This window comes from Pezoporus wallicus, unplaced genomic scaffold (genome assembly GCF_028554395.1).
Source record: "Pezoporus wallicus isolate ANWC-B61680 ecotype Strahan unplaced genomic scaffold, APGP_CSIRO_Pwel_v1 scaffold_7107, whole genome shotgun sequence".
NCBI lineage: Eukaryota > Metazoa > Chordata > Aves > Psittaciformes > Psittacidae > Pezoporus > Pezoporus wallicus.
Window position 1 is genome coordinate 5,913,421 of NW_026642114.1, and position 22,319 is coordinate 5,935,739.

The 22,319-nt window shown below is 46.8% G+C and overlaps 1 protein-coding gene across 1 annotated transcript; it reads left to right on the forward strand.

Moving 5' to 3' along the window:
* The first annotated feature begins 10,074 nt into the window (after window positions 1–10,074).
* CLDN1 (claudin 1) lies at window positions 10,075–21,333 on the forward strand. Its single transcript, XM_057427319.1, has 4 exons — window positions 10,075–10,390; window positions 18,250–18,414; window positions 18,889–18,973; window positions 19,353–21,333. The coding sequence occupies exons 1-4, from the start codon at window positions 10,168–10,170 to the stop codon at window positions 19,513–19,515; spliced, it is 636 nt and encodes a 211-aa protein (XP_057283302.1). The 5' UTR covers window positions 10,075–10,167; the 3' UTR covers window positions 19,516–21,333.
* The last annotated feature ends 986 nt before the right edge of the window (window positions 21,334–22,319 follow it).

Sequence of the window (22,319 nt, forward strand, 5' to 3'; positions counted from 1 at the left end):
ATCATCTGGTCCAACCTTTCTTGGCAAAACATGACCTAGAGTAGATGTCCCATCACACTATCCAGATGAATCTTAAAAGTGTTCAACATTAAGGATTCCACCTGTGACTTTTCAAACAGGCAATATATAGGATTAAAAAAAATAAGAAAGCAAAGGGATTTTCTAGTAGATATGAGCTTGAAGGATTGGTAAGTAGAAACTGTGTTTATGTGTGTGTGTGTATATACTAGACACACAGGTATGATGCTTGCATACACTCCTTTAAAACATTGTTTTCAATTACTCCAATGCAATAAATAGTAAAATAAACATTTCATACAGTCTCTTTAGGCTCTTAAAGTAACATGCAACTTCTCTTCAGTACAATAAACTTTGTTTCATAGCTGCCTATGAAATCCCACACCTGAGAAACACAAACCTCAATGACGTATTATTAACCCTATTTTAGAGCCAGGGAAATCAAGACACTAAGCACCTTAAACTGAGAGTGTGGATTCACAGTCCCTCTCCTCATTAATACCGGGGCAGCACTCTCTCATGGGCGTGGTGAGATCCTTATCGGTGAAAACATGCATGACCACTCAGGTTTCCTGAAAGCAGTCACCAAGAACACACAGTGCTGTCGCTGCATACCAGCTTCACGCAGGCGTGTACAGGCGGAGGAGCTGGGCAGTGCATTAGACACACCTTTTCTCGGCATGTCAGTAGTTCCAGTGAATAGCCCTAGTCCCCAAGCACCCCGGGGGCTGTTGATGCCCTGCCACGTCCCTGTGGCGTCATCCTCATCCAAGGGTGTGTTTCCCAGTGTGAGCCGGAACTTTCTATTGCCCTGGTGCAAAGGTGATAAAGTGAGTGAAGCACAAGGTCTGTGCCACTAATGGCAGACGTGCAGGAAGGGAAGGGAGAGCAGGGTAAATATTTTGATCTTTCCACAGTACCAGAGAAAAGCAAACAAAGAAATGTGCCATGGAAGAAGGGGTTTGTATTGTATCTGTGCTCTGTTGGATGCTTCTCAGACACTCAGCTCACCTTAGCCTAAGTGAGGGAAGTGAGAGGGGTCATATGTGTGCTTCACCCCGAAGGCTCTGCTGGCTGAAATCCAGCCCCTCTTGTGACTCACTTCACAAGAAACATCCGCTTCAGACCTCTGTGCCCCTTGCTCCTGTTCACCAACCTGCTTATCGGAGAGTGATGAAAGCCTCACTAGGAGAGTCATCGAGAAGGGGATAAAAGTAACTACTGTGTTAGAAATGCAGCTGGTAACAGGATGTTTGATCTGCTATAAAAAGGCAAGGAGGACAAGAACTGAGGCTTGGAGAAAACAGTTGCTGCTGTGATTCACAGCCCCTGAGCATGGTACAGTTTTGGGATCTGGTTAGGTGAGTGTGGGTCAGGTTTGAGTATGGGATCTGCATGGGTTTTCCCTGAAGAGCTGCCACTCTCTTAAAATTAGTGTCTGCCCACCTGTCCATCACCAGTCTTTTACCATACACTCACTGTCCCCTCTGCTCATACCTAACATCCAAGCTGCACACTGAATGCTGCCCAGAGCTGCCCCCACCATGAGACACCGAAACTTCTGTGCATAGCCAGGCTCTGGCAAGGGGGAGAGCCAACTGCAAACACCCTGAAGACTCCCATGAGGCCACCCCCTTACTCCAGCCCTCTCCCTGCATGAGAAGACACAGGGCAAGGATGACAGGCTGCTGAGCAAACTAACGGGAGCGGAGCTCCTCATCTCTCACAGACACCCCATCACCCTCTGCCTTCACCTTGCAGCCAATCTGTGCTGTAGGCTGAAGGACAAAACCATGGAGGAAGAGGAGAGAGGAAAGGCAAAGACAGCCTAATCCTTCTTGGAAACTCCCTGAGGAATGAGGAGACATGGGCAGAGCTGCAGTCCTAACTCTGGGACAGGAGACAACAGTGGGTGATGCCAGCCTCTGGTGCTCATCTCACCCAAGACATTTATATAAGGAGTGTCTTCAGAGGCCTCCTGTCCTCTCTCGTTGCCTATCCTCCCTCTCTAATCAGAGTCTCTCTGTGCAGGAGAGGAGAGAGAGCACAACATGTCCTTTCCTTCTTTCTCACATTCTGTCCCTATTCTGCCCTGGTAGTCGTGTTTCACACAGGGCTTGGCTTCCTTCTCTGTTCTTCATGGAGATGTGCTGTTCCTCATCTAAACTCTCCCAGAGGAGACCATCCCACCGCCTTCTCGCTTTGGCTTCATTTGCTCCTTCTTTGTCAACAGCACAGGGTGTGGCCCATCCAAGTGCTCCCAAATCATCCATCAGCAAAGCCTCTGTGTACTTGAGGCTTAAAGAAGAGTTTTCATGAGCAGAGAGACAGATGGGAGAGAAACGCCTCCAGCCAGATAACTAAGGTTTTAAACTCCCTTTAGGCACTGAAATATGACCTTGGGTCACCAATTTGCTCTTCCAGTCTTAAAGATAAAGGGTATGTTAGAAAGTCCAGGGGAGAAGCTACTTCCCTCCTCCTCTGCCTTGCACACATGTGCACGCATAAGCTCTACTTCCACTGCAGACAGGTCTTGGACTCAGCAAAGGATTTTTAGAAGTTTTCTTCCCATGTAGGCACTAGAATAACTGGCCACATTTGAAAACTTGTTTGATGCTGCTCCCCACTGGAAAATCCATCCATGTGTATCACAGCAGCAGCTACCAAGTGTTTCAAAAATACCTGGCTCTGATTTCAGTGTTCTAAAGGGGACTGAAGCATGTTGGATGTCAATACCTGAAAATCCCATCCTACTGCTCCTCTCACTTTCTAGAGATGACTTCTTGTTGGAAGTTGATTGTTCAGGGTTGGCATATCAGTAAGGATGCCATGCAACTGGTCACCAGTTCCGACCTGTCGGAAGATTTCCTACATCATGGTAATCTCTGTAACTTGGATTGTTCTAATATCTGTTAAGACATCCCAAATAGGTTAGGTCTTAGGGATCCTTAGAGGAATTTCTAGCAATATGTGGAAGGGACTAAGTTCAACAACACCCCAGATAAAAGACCTGAAACATCATCTCCTAGCCTTTACGTTGCCCCTGAAAAGTCTGATCTACAAATCTTGCAGCAGTTTATGGCAGAGCCTTTCTAGGAAGGACCCTGGATCCCTTTATCCTCCCACAGCTGATTACCTGGCATGTCATAAGGGCTGAGCAAGTGGATAGAGGTTGTGGTCCAAGCACAAAAGGTGAGACATAGCCATACCCTGGGATGGGAATCACTGAGTAATCTCTAAAATGCTGAATACAGCCTGGGCTTTCTCATGACATGAAAGTTGCCCCAAAACCAGATTCACAGGTACTTAAGCTTGATGGCTTCCTTCCTCAGTGGGTGAGCAATAAATGGTGGTACCTTTGGCTTCATGGAGGTAACTGTCTTCAGTACTGGCTGAACAGCAGTTCCTGTGGAAGACTTCAGATCTAGTCATTAGGGATCTTCTATTCTTCCTCCTTCTACCTGTTTGTTATATCATTCCATTCCAATGTGCCCTCCTTCCTTCATCTGATTTCAAGAACAACCTGAGGTTCTTCCAAAGAGGAAAATTTTTCAGTGGTGATCCTGAAGGTGATCAGAGTCTTGTCAGTCTCAGGAAATTCATTGCATAACTAGGACATCAAGCTCATACATGAGCACAGATGCTACCCATCACTGAGTCCCTGGTGAAGACTTAGGGAGATATAGGTAGAAATATGATCCCTGCTATAACTGGTCCTTGGAGGATCAGGGCCAAGACCTTGCAGGAATCAGGAACATGGTGAGAGCAAACAAGATGGGTATCAAAAGTTAGGTCTCCACAGCACCCATTTCCTGGAGTCTCTGAGAGATGTTTTCCTGATTGCACATAAAAAACTCTTCCATAGATGGTATCAGGGATGAATTTTATCTTGTCAGGACCTTGATGCACATCTCTTATGGCTGACACACTGAGTATGACACTCACATACATACACATCTGTCTGCCTGTCTGTAAGGCTTGAGTCTCACTTATCCTCTTTGCTCCCCCTCTCCTGCTCTGGGACTTGGACATCAAAAGCTGCTGTGCTCCAGCTGGCAGTAGTGGCACGTGGTGGGGAAAGTGGCACACTTTGGGGTTGACCCTTCCAACAAGATGCTGTCCACCAGACACTTCACTGCTGAGCCTCTTCACCACATGCCCCACCACAACTGTCCCATAATGTGACACAATGAGTAGTTTCACACATTTTGAGAAAGACTTTTGTTGATATGACATAGAGCTACCTTCTATTGACAGCATGCAGAAGCAAGGTTTTTTCCCACCATTACTTCTCTAAGACTGCGAAACTCATTGTTTCTCTTAATTTGAATGTCTGGCTTTTGTTTTATATCTGGCTTCTAGCACAGAATGTCCAGTGAAAGAACAATCCTAAAATAGAAAAATTTAAAGCAAAATAAATCCTACTATATGGGTCAAATCTGTTGGCCTCCATGGGATGGTTTTGTGCCATGGAATCTCTATCAGAGTTTTCAGTATCACTCTGTAAAACATCATGAATGGCCAGATGTAGGACCACTTTTATTTTTCAGCAGCTTGCTGCCTTGCACAGACAAGACTGGCAATCTGAGAGCTGCCGGTAGTGATGCTCACAGTGAAGCTTTATACATGCCAAACCCACTTGTTTACAGGCAGAAATGATTTTAGTGTTTTGGGGCATTCTCAGGGACAATCTTGGGTCTTGTGGTCATTTGTGGGTTGCTGATTCATGAGAGGATCAAAACCAAAGAGAACAGGTGAAAACCTAGGAGCCGTGGAGGAGGCACAATCCCTTCCAGAGCCCTCACTGACTCACTGAAGGGTAGTTTGGAGGAGAAGCCAGGAGTTCAGCCAGCCTCCAGGCTCACACAACTTCAGTGTGTTACATACAAGCACATTTTAACTAGAGCCATATGAAATCCATCATGTGAAGGGTAGAGTGAAACTATTCCCAAAACTGTAGCTTTATCACAAACAGTGAGGAAACATGAATGTTTGAAGGACTGCAAGAAGAGGGTTGATTATTAGCTTGGTTTATCTCCAACAGCTTAGGAATTCCAAGTCATGTCTGCTGACCAAACACAGAGAGGTTAATGGTGTTTAAGACCCCCAACATTAAAGAAGGAATAATTCATACAGCCCATTTGAAACCCAATTTTCACAATATATTCCCTGTGTATAATCAGTATCAAATAACCCCAGTCAGTCTCTCTAACTGATGCTTCCTTCACCAACCACAAGCTTCAATTCCAAATCTGAGCTTTCCTCCTGGAAATGGAGATTTCAATTTGTCTGTGCAGGAAAAAGCTCTGGTTTTTGTGTTATTCACTATCGTGTTCCCTTTTAGGCAATAAGAATCATTTGGAGGAGGTCTTCTCCGACAATGTTTCTCAAAACTTTGTACTGAATAGCAGTCCTGCAATGGAGAGCAGCTGATGAAGGGTTAAGCTTTATTTGTGCTCCTGTGCTCTGCAGCCCTGCAAGCTGTGATCTTTGGCTGCTTCAGCAGCTACCATGGTCAAACACAACGTCTGCTCCTCACTGCAGTCTGGGTTGGACACAATCCTGACTAATCCCAGGGAAGATTTGCAGCTGTCTTGAGATCTTCATGACATGTGGGTGCTGCCTACAAAACAGTGCTTGGAGCTAAGGCTCGGCAGGGGTGTTTCTCCTGGATGGATGAGGGAGTAAGTGAGAGAGAGAAGAAAAAGCAGCCTGCAGATAACCAACAAAGTCATTTTAAGTTTTTTTCTAGACAATGTAAACCAGAGCTAAATGCACGTGATCCCACCAGTCTACCCTTTTCCCCCAGAACCTTGGAGACACCAAATGAAACAGCAAATCATAGGCTCCAACGAAGCAAGATCTTGTATTTTCCTGTGAAACACAGAGTAAACCTGCAAAACTCCTTGCTGCAGGATACTGCAGGTGCCAGAAGTCTATAAAAAACAAACAGCTGAATTTATGAAGAAAAATCGAGTGAGCAAAGTGAAAGTCAAATGTACTCCACTGGCTCAGGATATACTCAGACGTGTATCAGGGTGGGCTGTAACACATTTTGTGGTAGCATCAGTATGTGCTCTACAACTGGCTCTACAATGGGCTGCCACCAGAAACAGCAGACTGGGTTGATAGTGTATGGCTATTCCCATTTTCTGATCCAGATGTGGAGCTTGTGTCTTCACTCTGAAATCTGGATCATGAAGCTGTCCTTGCTCTGCACACCTGCCCGTAGTTATAATAACTTATATCAGAATGAGATGTTTCACCCTAACACAACAGTTTTAGCTCAAGTATTAATTCAGGGCAGCCTAGGGACTGGTTTTAGGGGACACCAGGATCACATGTGGCCCCATGCTCTCCAAACACAGGCATTGCACAGTGAAACCTTCCTCAAGAAATATCTGAGAGAAGAGGAAACCAGGCTGCTCACCTGCAAGTCCTGGCAAGTATTAAATCTTGTTTTTGCCAGAAAAGGAAACAGGTATCATTTACTACTCACAGAGCACAAACCCCTGCCAAGTACGGAGGTGAGGCTGCTCGTCTGACTACCACCACCCAAAAGAGCGATATGACCAAGGTGTTAAGCATTTGCTCAGTGCAGCAAGGACTGTTGCACATGAGGAAAATCTCTTTGAACAATTAGAGGAGTCTGTCTACCTGCAGACTAAACCACCCCAGTCTGATTTCAGTAACTGTCTATATATACGCCTCTTCTCACTTGAACCTGCCTTTGTAAAGGGCAAAACATGAAGACTCACATGTTTACTTAAGAACAGGCCACTCACTAAGGACTGTCAGTACCTTTAGCCTACAGAATACAGAGGAGATTGCGACATTTTGGATAAACCCAGATCTTTCAGCTGAGATTAATGAGCTGAAGGAATGGTATTTCCCCAAAAGTAAGGTAGAAAAATAGGTGAAAATATTTGGAACTCCCAGTGAAAAAAGAATCTCAGGCAGAGGAGGAAAGGCAGTGATGATTAAGTAAAAAGATGGCTTACTTTGCCCATTGAACAAGTACAGAAAAAAATCTAAAGAAATATTTCATGTCTCAAAGAAAGAAAGTCCAGAAGAGGACTCTATGCTGTTAGGGATGCTGTAAAATTCACCACAAATTCCAGAGCACTGAGAACACTGATGAGTGATGATGGGAAAATGTGGAGTTTCAGTATTTACCTTGCTTTGTAAATTCCTTGTGATGTTCACAGAAAGAGTTGCTGGGTTTTGAAATTTCTCATGAAATGAGTAGTAAGTATCACTTTCATATTGTCACTGGAAAACACGATATAAATTGTGTGGTTATGAAGCTGGGACTGTGCACAAGGTGTTTACACAGGTTGTCAGAGGTGTTCAGGGGTCAGACATGAGCAACTTGTCTTCAAAGCAAGCTTCTGCAGGTACAGAACTTGTGCCTGTGAAGAGTGCACAGAGGCACAGGGAAGAGCCTGTGCTGCAGACTACGCAGACTATCAGAGGTCCAAGAGCACATGGGTGTATCTCAGTATTGCCTTTCAACAGCTTTGTTTGAGCCAAGGCTGCTCTGTTTTGCATACCCAGGAAGAGTGCCAGTGCAGCACCCAGCAGGGACAGAGGAGCAATGGGACAGCTGTACTGTGGCACAGCACCCACCTTATGGCAGCTGAAGGCTGTAATCCTACAGCCCCTTACAGAATAAGGGTTTCTTCAGTCTTAGCCCCATGGAAGGGGAAGAAACTGAGAACACATGTTGTTCTCCTGTATGTCTAAGCAGTCAGGCTCACACTGTGGACAGATTTGGCACAAACTGGCTCAGAGATGCCACCAGGACACACCCTAAGCCAAGTTTTCCCAGTTATAGGTAAGCATGGATTGCAGTCCTTCCAAGAGCTGCAGCATGGTTACTTTATACAGCACATGCCTGCATGCTGGCTACATGCATCTCAAGACCACTCTTGATGTCCCTCCCAGTGCAAGTGCAATCAGATCATTGCCATGGAGGACTCCTCCCTGTACTTTCCTAGAAGGTTCAGTAGAAAGCCCAAGTCCTTCCCACACAAAATGGCTGTTCCCCCTCCTGGCTGCTCCGAGCTTGTAGCCGGAAGGATTTAAACCTGCTAAAAGTGTCTTTTACCCCTGTCCACAGCTGACCTCTCTGCAGGAGTCAGTGAGGAGCTGTCTGATCTGTTTGGGGGGCTGGCAGGAGGGTCAGGGGAGGGGTGAGTCTGTTCATCACTCTGAAGCACCTGGGAACACTGCACATTCCTTTGCAGATGGACATTATCAGGCTGATATGACTACCCAGACATAATGATCAAATCCAGACACTCCTAACCCTGCTCTCTTCAAGTGCATATGGGTTTCTGCCCTGCCTCTTCATCAGGCAAGGAACTGTTCCTCCCAAGGATTAGCTCCAACAGCCAGCACCACGCTGGTTTCTCTACTCCCTGTAGCAGAGCTCTTGATGAATAGGCAGAGAGATGTATCTACTTTGTTGTCCCTCCACTGCCAAAGAAAACTTTATTGCTTTACAATTTTTCACTCTCAAAGCTATAAAACGGGGGTCCACAGAGACCCAGGAAAACACCATTTCTTCAGCTCCAGGGTCACAGCTCCCTAATACATTCAAAAGTGAAAAAGGACATGGCAGGTAACTAGAATCAATTTCGTCACACCAGCGCTGCTGCCTGGACGTGGGGGAACGGCAGCAGCAAGTGTTTTCAGAGCAAACCAGCCTTGCTTTGTCTTTGCCCGGTGTGGCGAGATTGCAGTTGCTTTTCTCCCCTTTGACCCCCGGCATTGCGCAGGACCGGTCAGGTAATCACGAGTCTTGTTTGTTTGTCTGTTTGCAAATCTCAGGAAGCAGCTCCAGCAAAATCTCCTAAATCATCAGAACGCAGCAAACCACCCTGTCAAAACAATACAGCCCCATCCCTACCTCCAGCAGGATGTTTATCAGTAATTATCACCTGTTTATCTCAGAGCCTGGGATTACAGCAGGTCCAGGTTGAACGTCCCCTCCATCCAGCTCGTAGTGAAGGCAGGAGGCACCACCCAGACCACTCCGTGTGCTCCCCAGCCCCCTTGAAGGAGACAGTATTACCCCATTCTGCTCATTCTGGATCTGTCAATATTCAAATATTCACGGAGGAGAAAGGGCAACTATAGTAACTGGGCAAATACACACCCGAGAAAGAGGACACTCCTTCCTGGTCTGTAATCCCCTTGTTCAATAAACCTTAGCAAATCACCAAGGCATTCAGATATCGAAATTTCTCTTTTAAGAGAGAGCCGGTAATGCAAAGATGTACTGCACACAGTCCTTATTAAAATGGTACATTCAGAAATTTGGTTTTAGCGTCCTGGCAGCATTTGTACATGGATGATGATTGTTTGCTCAGCTGCCTCTCTGAAAGCTCTTTAAAATCATAGTACTGTTAATTTCCACGACTTCTCTATTGCTTCCTCTGGAGCAGTGTGTTCCCACGTGTGCTATGCGCCGGTGAGTCTGCCAGGTGGAAAATGCCCCTTGCCCTTGCCTTGCAGTTGTGGCCCTGACCAGGTGAAGGTGGGTCAGTCAGACAGCAGCGGGACAGGTCAGCCTACACCCAACTGGACAGGCCACTCGGTGAGGGAGGAGGTCTTCACTGGGAAGGGAATTTGATAAGCCCGGCTGGTAAAGCACAGTGATAAGCAGCAAGACCCAGGGAAGGTTAATGTGGGTTCTTGGTATCAGGCCCCCCAGCTCTAGACAGGGGGGAAGACCCAGGAGAGCACAGCCAGGGCACGTTTGGAGATGCCAAAGCACCACCGGCACGCCCCATGGGACAGGAGGGACAGTCCCACCAGCTGCTTCTCCAGAGGCAGCGAGGGGCAGGGCGAGCCCCGGGGGCTGTGGGTCGGGGCGAAGCCTAGAAGGAGGAGGGGTCCTTGCCGGTGAGAGGTAAGGTGGGTGGGGGTGGCTCCTGGCCTTCCCGAGGAGGAAGGTTGGGGGTGCGCTGGGCCGCGGAAAACCCCGCGGGGCGGGGCGGGACGCGCAGCCACCAGGGGGCGCGCTTTGCGCGGGTTTAAAAGGTGCGCGGGGAGGCGCGCGAGCGGCAGTGCGGTGCGCGGAGCTGGGCGCGCTTTCCCGCATCCCTCGCAGCCACCCGTCCCCCCCTACGCGGCGCAGCCATGGCCAGCGGGGGACTGCAGCTCCTGGGCTTCGTGCTGGCCTTCCTGGGCTGGATCGGCATCATCATCAGCACCGCCATGCCCCAGTGGAAGATGGCATCCTACGCGGGGGACAACATCGTCACGGCCCAGGCGCTCTACGAGGGGCTGTGGATGTCGTGCGCCATGCAGAGCACCGGGCAGATCCAGTGCAAAGTCTACGACTCGCTGCTCAAATTGGAAAGTAAGTCGGGGCTGGGGAGTGCGCGTGTTGGGGTGCCGATCCCTTCGGGCCTCTCCTCTCCCGTGCCTCTCCGGTTGGGGCTGAGGATCACTACCACCACGCAGGTGCCAGTAGCGTCGGGGGTCGGGCTGAAGGACTGGGAGGGCTAGTCCTGTCGTGTATGTGTGTCCCTACAACAGTGCCTGCCCCGCCGTGGGTGCCGTCGCTGTCGGGTCGCTAGATCTCTGTTCCATTGGAGTCACGCCGTTTGTCCCTTCGGGATTGAAGGGCTCGGGGTCACCCATCTTTTTGCTTCTCATCCTGCCGCGGCTCGGATACGTTTCTCTTGGGGTTCCCCCGGTTTCTCTCCCCGCTGGGGCTGAGCGTGCCTCCCCGGTGCCGGTCGTTTAGGGCACCCGGAGCTCTGCTGAAGCGCACTCCGCGGCAGGACCCCGCCCCCCAGGGTGGTGGTGGGGGGGAAGAGACTCGCTACCGGGGGAAGAAGTCGGAGCCGTTCCGCGCTCTCTTTCCTATCCCCCCCTAAAAACATCATGGGAGTGCAAGTGTCAGATCCAATACGCATGTTCGCGAAAGCGCCGTGATTGCGAGCAAGAGCTTTTGGTTGTAGAACTTGATACAGAGCGTGGTCCGGTTAGAGGTGAATTTAAACAGTTCTGAAGTGGTCTTTTCGAGCACGGATCTTTTTTTGCGTTTGACTGGTTTGGTCTTTTGTTCTCTGGGAAAGTAGCTGCTGCTCCCGTGAGGCTTTTAAGCAAAGGGTAGGCAGGTGAGCTGGACTCCAGCCCAGGTAGCACTGCCTGTAGCTTTTAGGCAGACCAGTACGTCAAGGCAATCTCTGGATCTCTTAACCCGTCCTGGCATGGCGAAACCACCTCGTACGCAGGAGCTATAGCCTGGCTTGTTGGGTATCACACCGAGCTAGAGCCCCGTAAGAGTTGTTTCTAGAGCGTTGGGCCATATAACAACGCTGACACCCAAAGGGGTTAAAAAATAATAAAATTGTCCTTTCTCGAGATCCCTTCCCTCATCCTGAGTCCAGTAGTGTCCTGGAACACCTTCATCCTTCCCCCTCCCTAATTAATAAAACAATAATTGCCGCTTTGGTCACTTTCTTTTTCCAAAAGGAATGAGCAGGGAGCTTCACATAAACCGAGGACCATGGGGAGTATCCCCAAGTCAGATTGTCACCTGCCCTTCCTGTGTATCACTCAGTGCAGCCGGACACCCCCGTTCCCACCTTCATTGACAACCCACATCAGTCACTCCTGTTCCCTTGTAGCGAATACCCGTGGGCTCTGCAGCTGGCAGAAGTGCAAATTACTCCCTTCAGGAGTGCGGTGCATGCATTTAGCACTAACAGGTTGTAGGGCTGTGGGTAATCGGGGCTAGGCTAAGCACACAGTTCGGGATAGTTTGAGTAGTAATTATGTATAAACTGAGCTTCAAGCCTCTTATCTCGCACTGGGGGTGGGGGGCAAAGATGTCAGCAGGGCTGTGGAATCTCCAGCTACCCCCTGGATGAGTTACGAAAGGTGAACTTGCCTCGGGGGCTGTATGGCTGCAGCCCATTGTGCTGTAAATGAGACCTGCCTGCGGAATCAGATGCGGAGCCTGGCTTGAGTGGACTCCTAAAAACCTGCCCCAGGCCGTCCAGAACTAGCCCATTGATGGCTGAGAGCTGAAAACCAGCTGCTTCCCTCATCTTTGTCCTACGGACAATAAGGGCTCTTCTCCTTTTTCAGGGCTACGGGGGAATGAGGTGCCAGAGACCTAGGCTAAGCTATCGGTGCCCTTTTGTGCTCTTGCTTGAGCCCCATGCCTTGCAAGGCACACTTGCCTGAAAGCTCCCTCGAAGACCAAGAAATACGGAAATCACAGGGGCTGTTTTCTCTGTCGGGAGTCGGTGAGGACTCCTAAGAAAGGATTCCTTGTTCTTTTGATACCCCAGCTTGTTTAGGGCGCGCCTTTCCCGCTTGAAAGCCGATCATGCTTGGGGATGTACACCTTATCCTTTTTTCCCCCCTGCCTGGTCTCTCAAGGTCTTACAGCCACCCAGGCTTGGACAAGGAATCAGCAGTGCTGTTTTGGGTGGAGGTGCGAAAAAAAAAAAAACACTTAACTGCTGTACCCTGGGGTACCTGGAGCTATGCAGTAAGAGGAGCTCCCTCACTTATACCATGGTGAAGGTGGTACAGCAGTAGGGCAGGAAAGCTCCTGCCGGGACACTTTCCTGCCAGAGCTTCACATGCCCTGAGCTCTCTGAGCCATATGTGAAAGACTCGTGTTGGTGGGAGAGGTTCAGATTTGTAATTATTTGTCCCTGTAGAAAGGACCTGAGCCTCCTCACACCTACAGTAATTCAAGGTTGTGGGAATGCAGGGAAGCTTTGTCAGCAAGCTTTTAGGCATCTGGTAGCTATTGCTTTTCCTCTAGATGTGTCAGTGTTTGGCTGCTTGACCTGATGTTGCATATCAGAGATGGGATTGGCACAAGCTGGTGAGCACTGTTAGCCATCTCGGGGCCCTCCAGCTTCCCGGGTGGCCACGCTGCTGGAGTGCACCCATGCTGGCACTTGTCCCGCAGCTGCGTTCAGCTGAGGGCTTATGTCAGTGCTCCTATTCAGGCAACAGAAAGGCTGCGTTTTGCTGGCTTACATGAAAAGCGGTGCGTGGCCACACGCAGACATAGAGGCAACAAAAGCCACCTTTGCAACAAGGCTTTGTTGCACAGCCTCAGCATTGTTCTTGTAGCCCTCCAGCATCATCCATGGAGCTTAGCTCAGCTTTGTGTTCCTCCAGGGTCTCAGGAGAGATGGTCTCAGACAGCAGGGAGAAGGGCTCCTGGTACCTGTTTCTGGAAGCTTTAAGCCCCACGTATCCACGCTCTTCCGTTCACAGCAGAGGTTATTCTGAGTCCTGTGTTGGCTGCTTTGGCTGTTTTAGCTTAAGATACTAATCATCCTGTTTGGGTTTGCTGATAGAGGTTCTGTGCTTGAGACAAGCTGAGACTCATCTACCACTGCATCACCAAATGTAGTACATCCAGAATAGGCCTTTGCGCCCTAGCACAGAAAATAAACACGGGTTTGGATGCCCTCTGGGTCAAACAGCATCACTGAAATATGAAATCTTCCCTCCTACATACTTGCCACTCCCAGCTGAGCTTGTTCCATGAGCTGGGGAAGGGGTGGTGGGAAGTTAAGGGTTCATGCTCAGGTTAATGCTGCTCTGTTGTGATTGTGGGGGAGTTATGAGGGTGGCCCAGAGAGGGACAAAGCTAGCATGAGGGACGAATGTGTTCTAATAGTTTGTCATCTCCCATCTTTGCATCTGGAGTAAGCAGGTAGAACCTGTTGGTATCTGTGCCTTCATGTGGGTAAGGGTTAATTTGCTCCCTTGTTTCTCAATCTCTGTTCCTTCGTATGAAAAATCATGATCAGGTGATGAAAGTTTCACATGCGCTGCTCTTTCAGAAGGTAGAGGGTTACATGGAATGCCACCAAGGCTGTTTCTGTGTGGTGGTGTGTCTGCAAGAAGGTATGGGAGCCTGTTGCAATCCGCTGGTTTTGTTGCTCTACAACCAGCTTCGGAGCAGTTTAGTAGCTACTATTACTATATGTTACTAAATCTCCTAGGAAGGGAATTTCCACGTTTTGTGGGAAAACGGGCTGCTCAGTTATCTCCTGACCAGGGATCAAGAAATGGTGGTACTATGTATTGTGTGTCTTGCCAGCCAGCTTCATCTGCTGCTTGAGCGACTGCCAGAGGGCATTGAACCTTATTTACTTTGAGGTAGGCAGAGTACAAAGCCACTGCTACCTGTTGAAATTGTCTCTCTTGCATTGGAACATGCGGTGAGGACTTCCCAGCCTTCCCACCTCTGCAGGCAACATGACCCTGTCTGAATCTATGTCCTGCTCAGATTCCTCTGTACAGTCTTCTAGACTTGTGGGGAGATGCTTTGAGGGGGTCCAGACTCCTAAGATCTGATGGTGATGGGTGTGCAGGGTCTGGTAAATGAATTGAAAGCCTACAAGCTATTGGTGGCTTTTGGGTGGAGCCAGAATGATGGCAAGGTGTAAAAGATGTTTGCTGGCTATTTCTAAAGCTGTTACTTCTTGCTTCATTCCTTCACCTGCTGCACAAAGGTAACTTTCACGCACTGGCAGAGCAGAACAGCAGGATGTCAGATCCCACTCCTTCCAGAAGTAAAGGCTTTAATGAAACCCCAGTGGGAAGGCTGCTGACTTCTACTGGAGGTGGGCAGTATATCATGCTTCCTACACTATAGGGGTGCTTGTAATTCCTGGGCAACTTCCCTTACAGAGATTAGAGGGATCTGCACAGCATCTCTTTCACCTGTATTCTGTCATCACTTGGTTGTATGGAGGCCCATGGGAACGGAATGAAAAGTCATAATTTAAATACAAACAAGGCAGTCAGTGAGCATCCCTATCGGAAAATAATCTGCACACAGAGCTATTACAGCAATTTGGCATTACAAGCAGGCATTACAAAAATCCCATGGCACTTTCCCAGCAACTTTTCTATAATGTAGATGACATAAACAGAATAAATAAGGAAATGTGATGACAGAAAAATAACCTCAAACATATGCTGGTGAAGTCTTTTTTAATATATATAACTAAGCAGTTGCCAGAAATTACTTCTGTGTCAGGTAATAATAGTTGTGGGAAGGAAAAATGTCTTGTGATAAGCTGCATTGTGTAGTTCACATCCAAACCCACTAAGTCAGGTCTGTTAGCTTGTTAAAAAAAAAGTGGGCTTCATTATGTGAAAAGGATGCGAGCTACTGTGTCACTTTTGTGGATTTACATGGTATTCTGCACTTTCAGAATTCACGTTTTTTGTTAACCATTATTAGAAGTTTTAAGCCTCTGTCCATCAGTACTTGCTGTCTTCTTGCTACAGGCTTTTCAGGACAGGTCTCTCACTGCTAATAAACAGTTAAAAGGCTTGGCTTCCGAGTCAGTAGTGGTTTCTGTATTGACAAAATACTGTTGCCATGTGACAGCAGTTGTTGGGTGCCAGGCCAGTTTGTCTTGGCCTGCCACCTTGTTACAGGACTTTCCTTTTCTTTTCCCACCTTGTTACAGGACTTTCCTTTTCTTTTCCCAAAGAACTCCTGAGAGAGTTGCAGCAGCAAGGAGTGTAGGGGAAATCCTGTTTCTCTAATGTGATAGATGTTGTAAAGGTGAATTGCTATGGAGTACTTCTATTTGTTGTTGGTAGCCAGTCCTGTTTAACAGGTTAAGACAATATCATATCATTTGGGATTCTTAAAACACCTGGGAAGGCCCATGTGAACAACAGAACTATTATTAAGCTAGCTTTCTCAGCTAGCTTTCTGGATGCGCAGCTTCCATTAACAACGTGGCTGTTAATGTGTACGTAATAACTAATAGCTAGTATGGTGATTAACCACAGTCAATGTACTGTGCACATTGCAAAAGTGGTGGAAGACAAAAGCTCCATCTGCTATGGGCAGCCACGCTGGGTGGAGGGAGGGTGGTTGGCTAATACAGTCATGTCACAGTAAAACTCCTTGGGATACAGGGACAGTCTGTTCTGCAAATGCTTCAACCTGTTTTTGTCCTACTGTGATCTTCCTAATGCTTGTCCTCATGCCATGTGTCAGGGAGGGTGAGGACACCAGGAGATCTGCTGAAAGTGGGCAGCCCTGGGAAATGCTCACAATGCCGCTTTTTGATCAGCCGCTTCTGTAAAGCTGCTGTGGCATGCATGCAGTTAATATTTGTACATCTTGAGATCTTAGCAGGTTTTGTAGCTAGGTATTTTGAGGTCATAGAAACATTCAAGCATCTTCCTGTGTTTGTGTCGCAGTACCATGTTTGAAGGTGAGAGGTCTCTTCCCACCATTATAGATAGTTTTCTAGTTATTTCAGATAACATTTTCTGTTTTCAGCTTCATGAAAGAACCCTTTCTAAACCCTCTTCTAATAACATAATTTTGTTTCTGCAGCAACCCTAAGCCAAACTTACCATAGACTTAATGAAACTGATTTGGTACTTCTACCTTTCCCATGGAAAGTATGAACTAGTGTTCAGCCACTGGCCTCTCCAGAGCTGCTGCTGTAATATACCCTTAAATAAATACATTGAGTCTGAATTGGTTGCATGGGTGGTAACCTGTCAGCTGAACCTTCCTGAAAATTGGTGTAACTTCGATAGAAATTATTTTGAGTGTATCTCTGACACTGGAGATAAATCTATATCTAAAAAATGTGCTTGGATACTGCTGTTGTGATTTATGCTAAAGTGATAAATGGCTTTGTAAATTAATTTCTGTGATCAGTGCAGCAGATGGGTTTTGATTAACCCCTGGGTGGTGCAGAGGTGTGTCGCCTTTCCCCTTTGAAAGGATAGAGGACACTAGACAAGCTGACCAGGATTTTTCCCAAGAAAACTAAGACTCTTAAGGAAGTGTGTCACTTCCTATTGCTCTGAATATTGCTGCCTTATTGTAATATCTTTAACTGGTTTCATAATATATTTGCAGAACAGCAAGGTTGTGTGCGTAGAGGTAGATCCAGGGTCTGTTTTACAGCGGAACTAGAGCCTGGCAGGCTGTTGTTGGTGTGGGTCACGAGAATTTTCCTGCACAAGAAGTGCTGTGGGGCAAAGTGTCATGAGGCTGCTGAGGATAGGTGTGAGGCTGTGCTACCCTCCCGGCCAGTATTGGATTTGAGCTGCTGTCTGTGTTTCAAGTACAGCCAAAGAGCCCATTGTTGTAGCACAGGCTCCGGTGGGTTCACTGCAGCCCGTGCTGACTGATGAGTTTGCAGGTGCTCTGTTCTTGTAGGTTCAAATTTTGCAGCTGCAATTGTCCAAGCTTGAAGGTCTTTGCAGAGATCTTGCAGTACGCAGTCTGTGCTTTCTGAGGGGTGAGCTCCAGACCTGGGGACAGATTCTGGTGATGCTTTGCTAAAACTATACACGTGTCACTGTCAGATAACCCTTTGTGTCAGGGGATAATTTTCCCTTGGTTATTGCGTGTTCCTGGGAGTCTGTTCCTTTGATTAACCAGCCCTATTTGTTCCCAGATCTTTAACAGGACTGTATCTTACTACATGCTGTTCAAAGAAACTTGATTTGCCAAGCAGTTACGCTAGGGCTCTTTCACTTCTATTTTATTTTTTGTAATGACTTAATTTATATCATTATTTTATTTGCCCTTTGGTACAAAGAAAATATGAATTCAGTAGCTCACATACATAGGGTTAGTGTGTCTATGCCTTCAGATGAGTCAATATAAAAGTAGGTCTTGGATAAAAGGATAAAGTACATTGAGTCTGTCTGCTGAGAATGTAGACAAATACAACCCTCATCTATGGGAGGCATCACCCTATGCTCTTGTATAAAAGACAGGTTTTAGAGGTGTTAAGCAATAAAGAGGCCTTGCTGTCTGCTGTGGGACTATTCATATGTATGGTGCTATTCATATTAAAACGTGCCTAAATGCTTTGTCAAGGTAGAACCTAAATCTGAATGCTTCTTTTCATAAACAGATATGTCCTTCCAATTGGCATTCAAATGATCAAGGAACAAAAGATGTCCGAGGGCAATTCCCAGGTCATTTCCTGCAAAAAGCTGCATGCCTTCGTTTGCTATGCATTTTGGAAGAGGCTGAGAGTCCTCTGATCCTGATGCATGACAGTTTCTGAGAGCTTAAAGCTAAAAAAAGAGTGACTTGTTTGGCTGTATCTTGTGTAACAGGGAACAGAGTATTTTGATACATGATTACTGATCTCAGTAATTTGAATCTCTATTTGTCTCTTGAATTTTCTTTGTGGTAACACAAATACTAATGTCTTCTAGGCAGTCTGCAGGCCACTCGGGCTTTGATGGTGGCTGCAATACTCCTGGGCCTTGTTGCTATATTTGTTTCTGTGATTGGCATGAAATGCATGAAGTGCATGGAAGATGATCAGGTGAAGAAGATGCGGATGGCTGTCTTTGGTGGGGTGATCTTCATCGTTGCAGGTTGGTAACATACAGATGTTTCCGCATTATATGCGACACTTGTAAACAGTGTTTATCCTGCATAGGATGTGAGAGGATGGGGGAGGGCTTGTTGCCATTGCTCCAAGAGCATTTTGGGCTGGAAATTCCTTAGTTGACTTTGGCATCGCAGCTGCCAATGCAGTTGGCACTAGCATTATACTTTCTATATGGACTGCATGCCTTCCCCCTGTATTAGCAGAGCTGAGTTTGACCTGTACACCCTGTTTCAGTGAAAGGCTGTCAGCAGTTCTGCTGTTGGTGCAGTGTAACTATAGGTAACACCAAATCCTTTCTTAATAACAGCTCAGAACTTACCAGGGTGGCAGCAGCTCAGCATGACTCCAGATGCTGGTTCTGCTACATGCTTATTTTTTGCAGTGAGTTTGTTTTTGTTTTTTGTTGGCGTTTTCTTTTTTTTTCCTTAAGTCATGACATTGTTTCCTTCACATGTAGGTTTGGCAGCACTGGTGGCCACATCATGGTATGGCAACAGAGTGGCTCAAGCCTTTTATGACCCTTTCACCCCTGTCAACACCAGGTACCGATTTATTTGATAGAACACTATAATATAGCATGTCAAATGCTCATGAAGCTTGGTTTTGATTAGTAGTAGCTCAAAATAAGAGAATTTCCTGAGCTAGCTGCATTGGCTTCAAACTGTGCAGAAAGACTATTAGGTCTCATCATCCATGTGGCTCTTGGGTCTTGGCTTTGTTTTAATGCACCATTGCTGCCAGAGACCAAACTGATGTGACTTCTGTGATTTTTGTCCACTAAATTCTTAAGGCCTGGTTTACACAGAGCTTGGCCTTTCTGCAGCTGTGCAGGGTGACCTAAAAGAACGGGCTAACCCAATGTGCAACTAACACTGTCTTTCAGAGGTATTACTTGTATTCACTTTCTTCTTTCTCCCTCAGATTTGAGTTTGGATCAGCTCTCTTCATTGGTTGGGCAGCTGCTTCTCTGGCCATTCTGGGGGGGGCCTTCCTCTGCTGCTCCTGTCCCCGGAGAGAAACTTCATATCCACCCTCCAGAGGCTACCCAAAAAATGCCCCCTCCACAGGGAAGGATTACGTATAATGGAAGCAAAGGAGTCGCCAGCACTGCTAGTGAAAGCGTTTTGGAGAGGACACTACAATGCCACTGTCCTGAACACAGTTCAGACTCTAGGTTCTGCCTTCCTCTTCTCCCAAAAATGTGTATATTTTTATAACCCTCTTTGCTACTGGACATAACTTCTCCTTTCTCTCCCAGCCCATGGAGGAAGGCTAGCCTAGGTTCATAGGTGTTGCCACTGGAAAGATGAAACCTCCAAGCTTGGGTTAAGTTTAGTATTTGGGAGCAAAAGGGAAAATGATACTGTTTTTTAGATGGATGTTGGTGCTTTTTTTAGTTATGTTTTTTAATTAGATGGTAACAATTCAGTCCCATATCCCATTAAGTTAGAGCCCAGTGTGGTGTGTAGAAATTAAAGGAACATATATAATATACAAAGTGATGAAAGCAATAGCTTAAGGGGAAACATAATTTTGGGGAAAGATTTTACATGTAGGAATGTTTGAAGAGATCAAAAATGCTCTTGTACTCTTATTAGTATCATCTTCACCACCCTACTTTCTGTGCAGATTGGCATGACATAGGGTCAGACAATTAAATTGCTGTGGCTTACATTGGAATTTGTAACTGTCCATGCACACGCTGTTGGCCAGCAGAAGATGCGCAGCTTAAGGTGGCAACTGCAGAGGTTAACAGAGTCCCAGGGTGGATACAGGTTTCCCTGGTGCTGGGGAAGAGCCTGAGAAAAAAACGATTGCCTTCTGTTTTCACTGGGTCTCTGGTGGGGCTGTTGCTGCTGTTCCTTAGACACTGGGTGTTGCAGGTGATTGGTTTTCCATGTTGCCATCCCAGTTCCTAACTGAGCTTGAAGCTTTATCCCCTTCGTGTTACAGGCCACCCTTTAACAGACACTCTCCTCTTTCCTTGAGTCTTTCTCATTTGGGCTCAGTTTGCTGGTCTGTTTGCCTTATGCAGCTAGATGTGTTGAACCAAACAGAATGCACTGCTGCTCCCTGATGCTTCCCCAAGGATACCTCACATGCTGCCATTTGATCCTGTCTTTTTTTTTTTTCTTTTGTAAACATGTTCAGTGATTATATGAAGGCAAATTCCAAGGAAACTGATCCAAAGGTTATGGCATTTTATAGTAATTGAAGCTCACCAAAGAGGAAGAAACTAGCATTTTCAAGATAAAGCCATCCTTGCATATTAAGTTGTATATTAAAAAAAAAATAAAAAAAAAGATGCAGCTCATCAGAAGTTCCCACCCCTTCCCCCGTTAGTGTTTGACTAACACTGGCTAAGGCTGTCTGGAGTTAAGTCTCAAATGCCTGGAAGGATGGTACTAGTTCTCCTAAGCTCTGCCTTGCTTTTCCTACAGAAGGAAACTGGTGGTTTCTGACCAGGCTTTATAATTGTGCATGTGTTCAGAGACATCCGATCTCTGTTTCTTTCTGTAGACAGGGAGAGCCTCTGGGGCTAAGCTATGTACAACCGTGGTGTTGGTGGTTTGTATAAGCCTTGTACCTCTGTTTGACCTGACTCTCTGCAACATAAAGTTACTAAAAGAAATCAGCCAGAGCATTGGCTTCAGGCTTGAGTTGATGTTGGCCTGTACTTGAAGCTGGGTCATGTGGCTTCCACTTCTTCATGGGGAATTGCCTGTGCACAGCAGCTGCCTCACAAGACCTCATCTTAGGAGGTGGCAGTTCAGGTCACATTAAAGAGTTGCTGAAGTCTGTGCTTTTGTATATGCATTAACCCTGAGCCAGGGAGCAGACGCTTGTATTGGGAACTTGTATAAAGTGTTTAAACAATTTCAATAAATGAACTTTTTTTTTTAAGGAAAATCGACTGTACTACTTAATTTCTTGATTTTGAGCAGAACTTGGACAGCATGCGTAGAAGAAAAGAGTGGGACTTGAGGTTTTGGGAGCTTGCCTGCCAGTATGGAGCTTGTTTAGCTCTGTGTATCTACAGCAGACATAGGTGGGGACAGATCTTCTGCAGTGAGTCAGGCAGTTGTGGCCTCTGGCAGAAACTCAACCAGTAATCTGCTATGATTGCAGCTCAGGAACCTGAAGGTCTGCTCCTTGTTGCAAGCGGGCTGCACCCTGGGCGGAGCAGGAAGGGGTAGGGGGATGGCAGATGGCACAGGGGAGTGGGAGCTGCAGGAATGGGGAAGGGATGGGGTGTGGAGCCAAGGCTCTCCTGGGAGAAGTACTCTGTGTTTCAGCAGTGCTTTGCTCTCTCTAGCTCCAGAGCAGAAAGAGACCTATTTGTGTGTCTCAAAGCTTTATGTGTGAGGCCTCAAGATGAGCTAGGGGAGGTTTAGATGGAATATAAGGAAAAATTTCCTTACTGAAGAAATTTTTAAATGAATGAAGAAATTAAGTCAGGCATTGGAAAAAGCTTCCTAGGGAAGTGGTGGAATTGCTGTCCCTGGAAGTGTTCAAAAACTGTAGATAAGGCCCTCAGTGACATGGTTTAGTGGACTTGGCAGTCATGGGGTAATGGTTGGACTTTATAATCTTAAAGGTCTTTTCCATCCTAGTTGCTTCTATGATTCTATGATTTCTGGATTAGTAGGATCACAAAGAGATGGGCTGTGGGAGGATCCGTCTTGCTCTAAAGCTCCCTTGGGATGATATTGTAATTCTCCCAGCTATGGCAATGGGTCAGCCAGTTGGTATACCATTTTTGCAGGCTAGGTAGAAAATGGCTCCAACTGGGAGTGGTTTCTTCTAACCTGCACTGATACCTTCCTACAATAGCGAGGCTCTGTGCCCCTTGCTTCTACCTTGCCTAGAGACCTTTTTCCATTTACC

Excerpts from the sequence above, each read along its gene's own strand:
- CLDN1 (XM_057427319.1), top strand. The coding sequence starts at position 10,168 with ATGGCCAGCGGGGGACTGCAGCTCCTGGGCTTCGTGCTGGCCTTCCTG. Across the intron at positions 10,391-18,249 it reads CTCGCTGCTCAAATTGGAAA|GCAGTCTGCAGGCCACTCGG; the intron begins GTAAGTCGGGGC and ends AATGTCTTCTAG. Across the intron at positions 18,415-18,888 it reads GGTGATCTTCATCGTTGCAG|GTTTGGCAGCACTGGTGGCC; the intron begins GTTGGTAACATA and ends CTTCACATGTAG.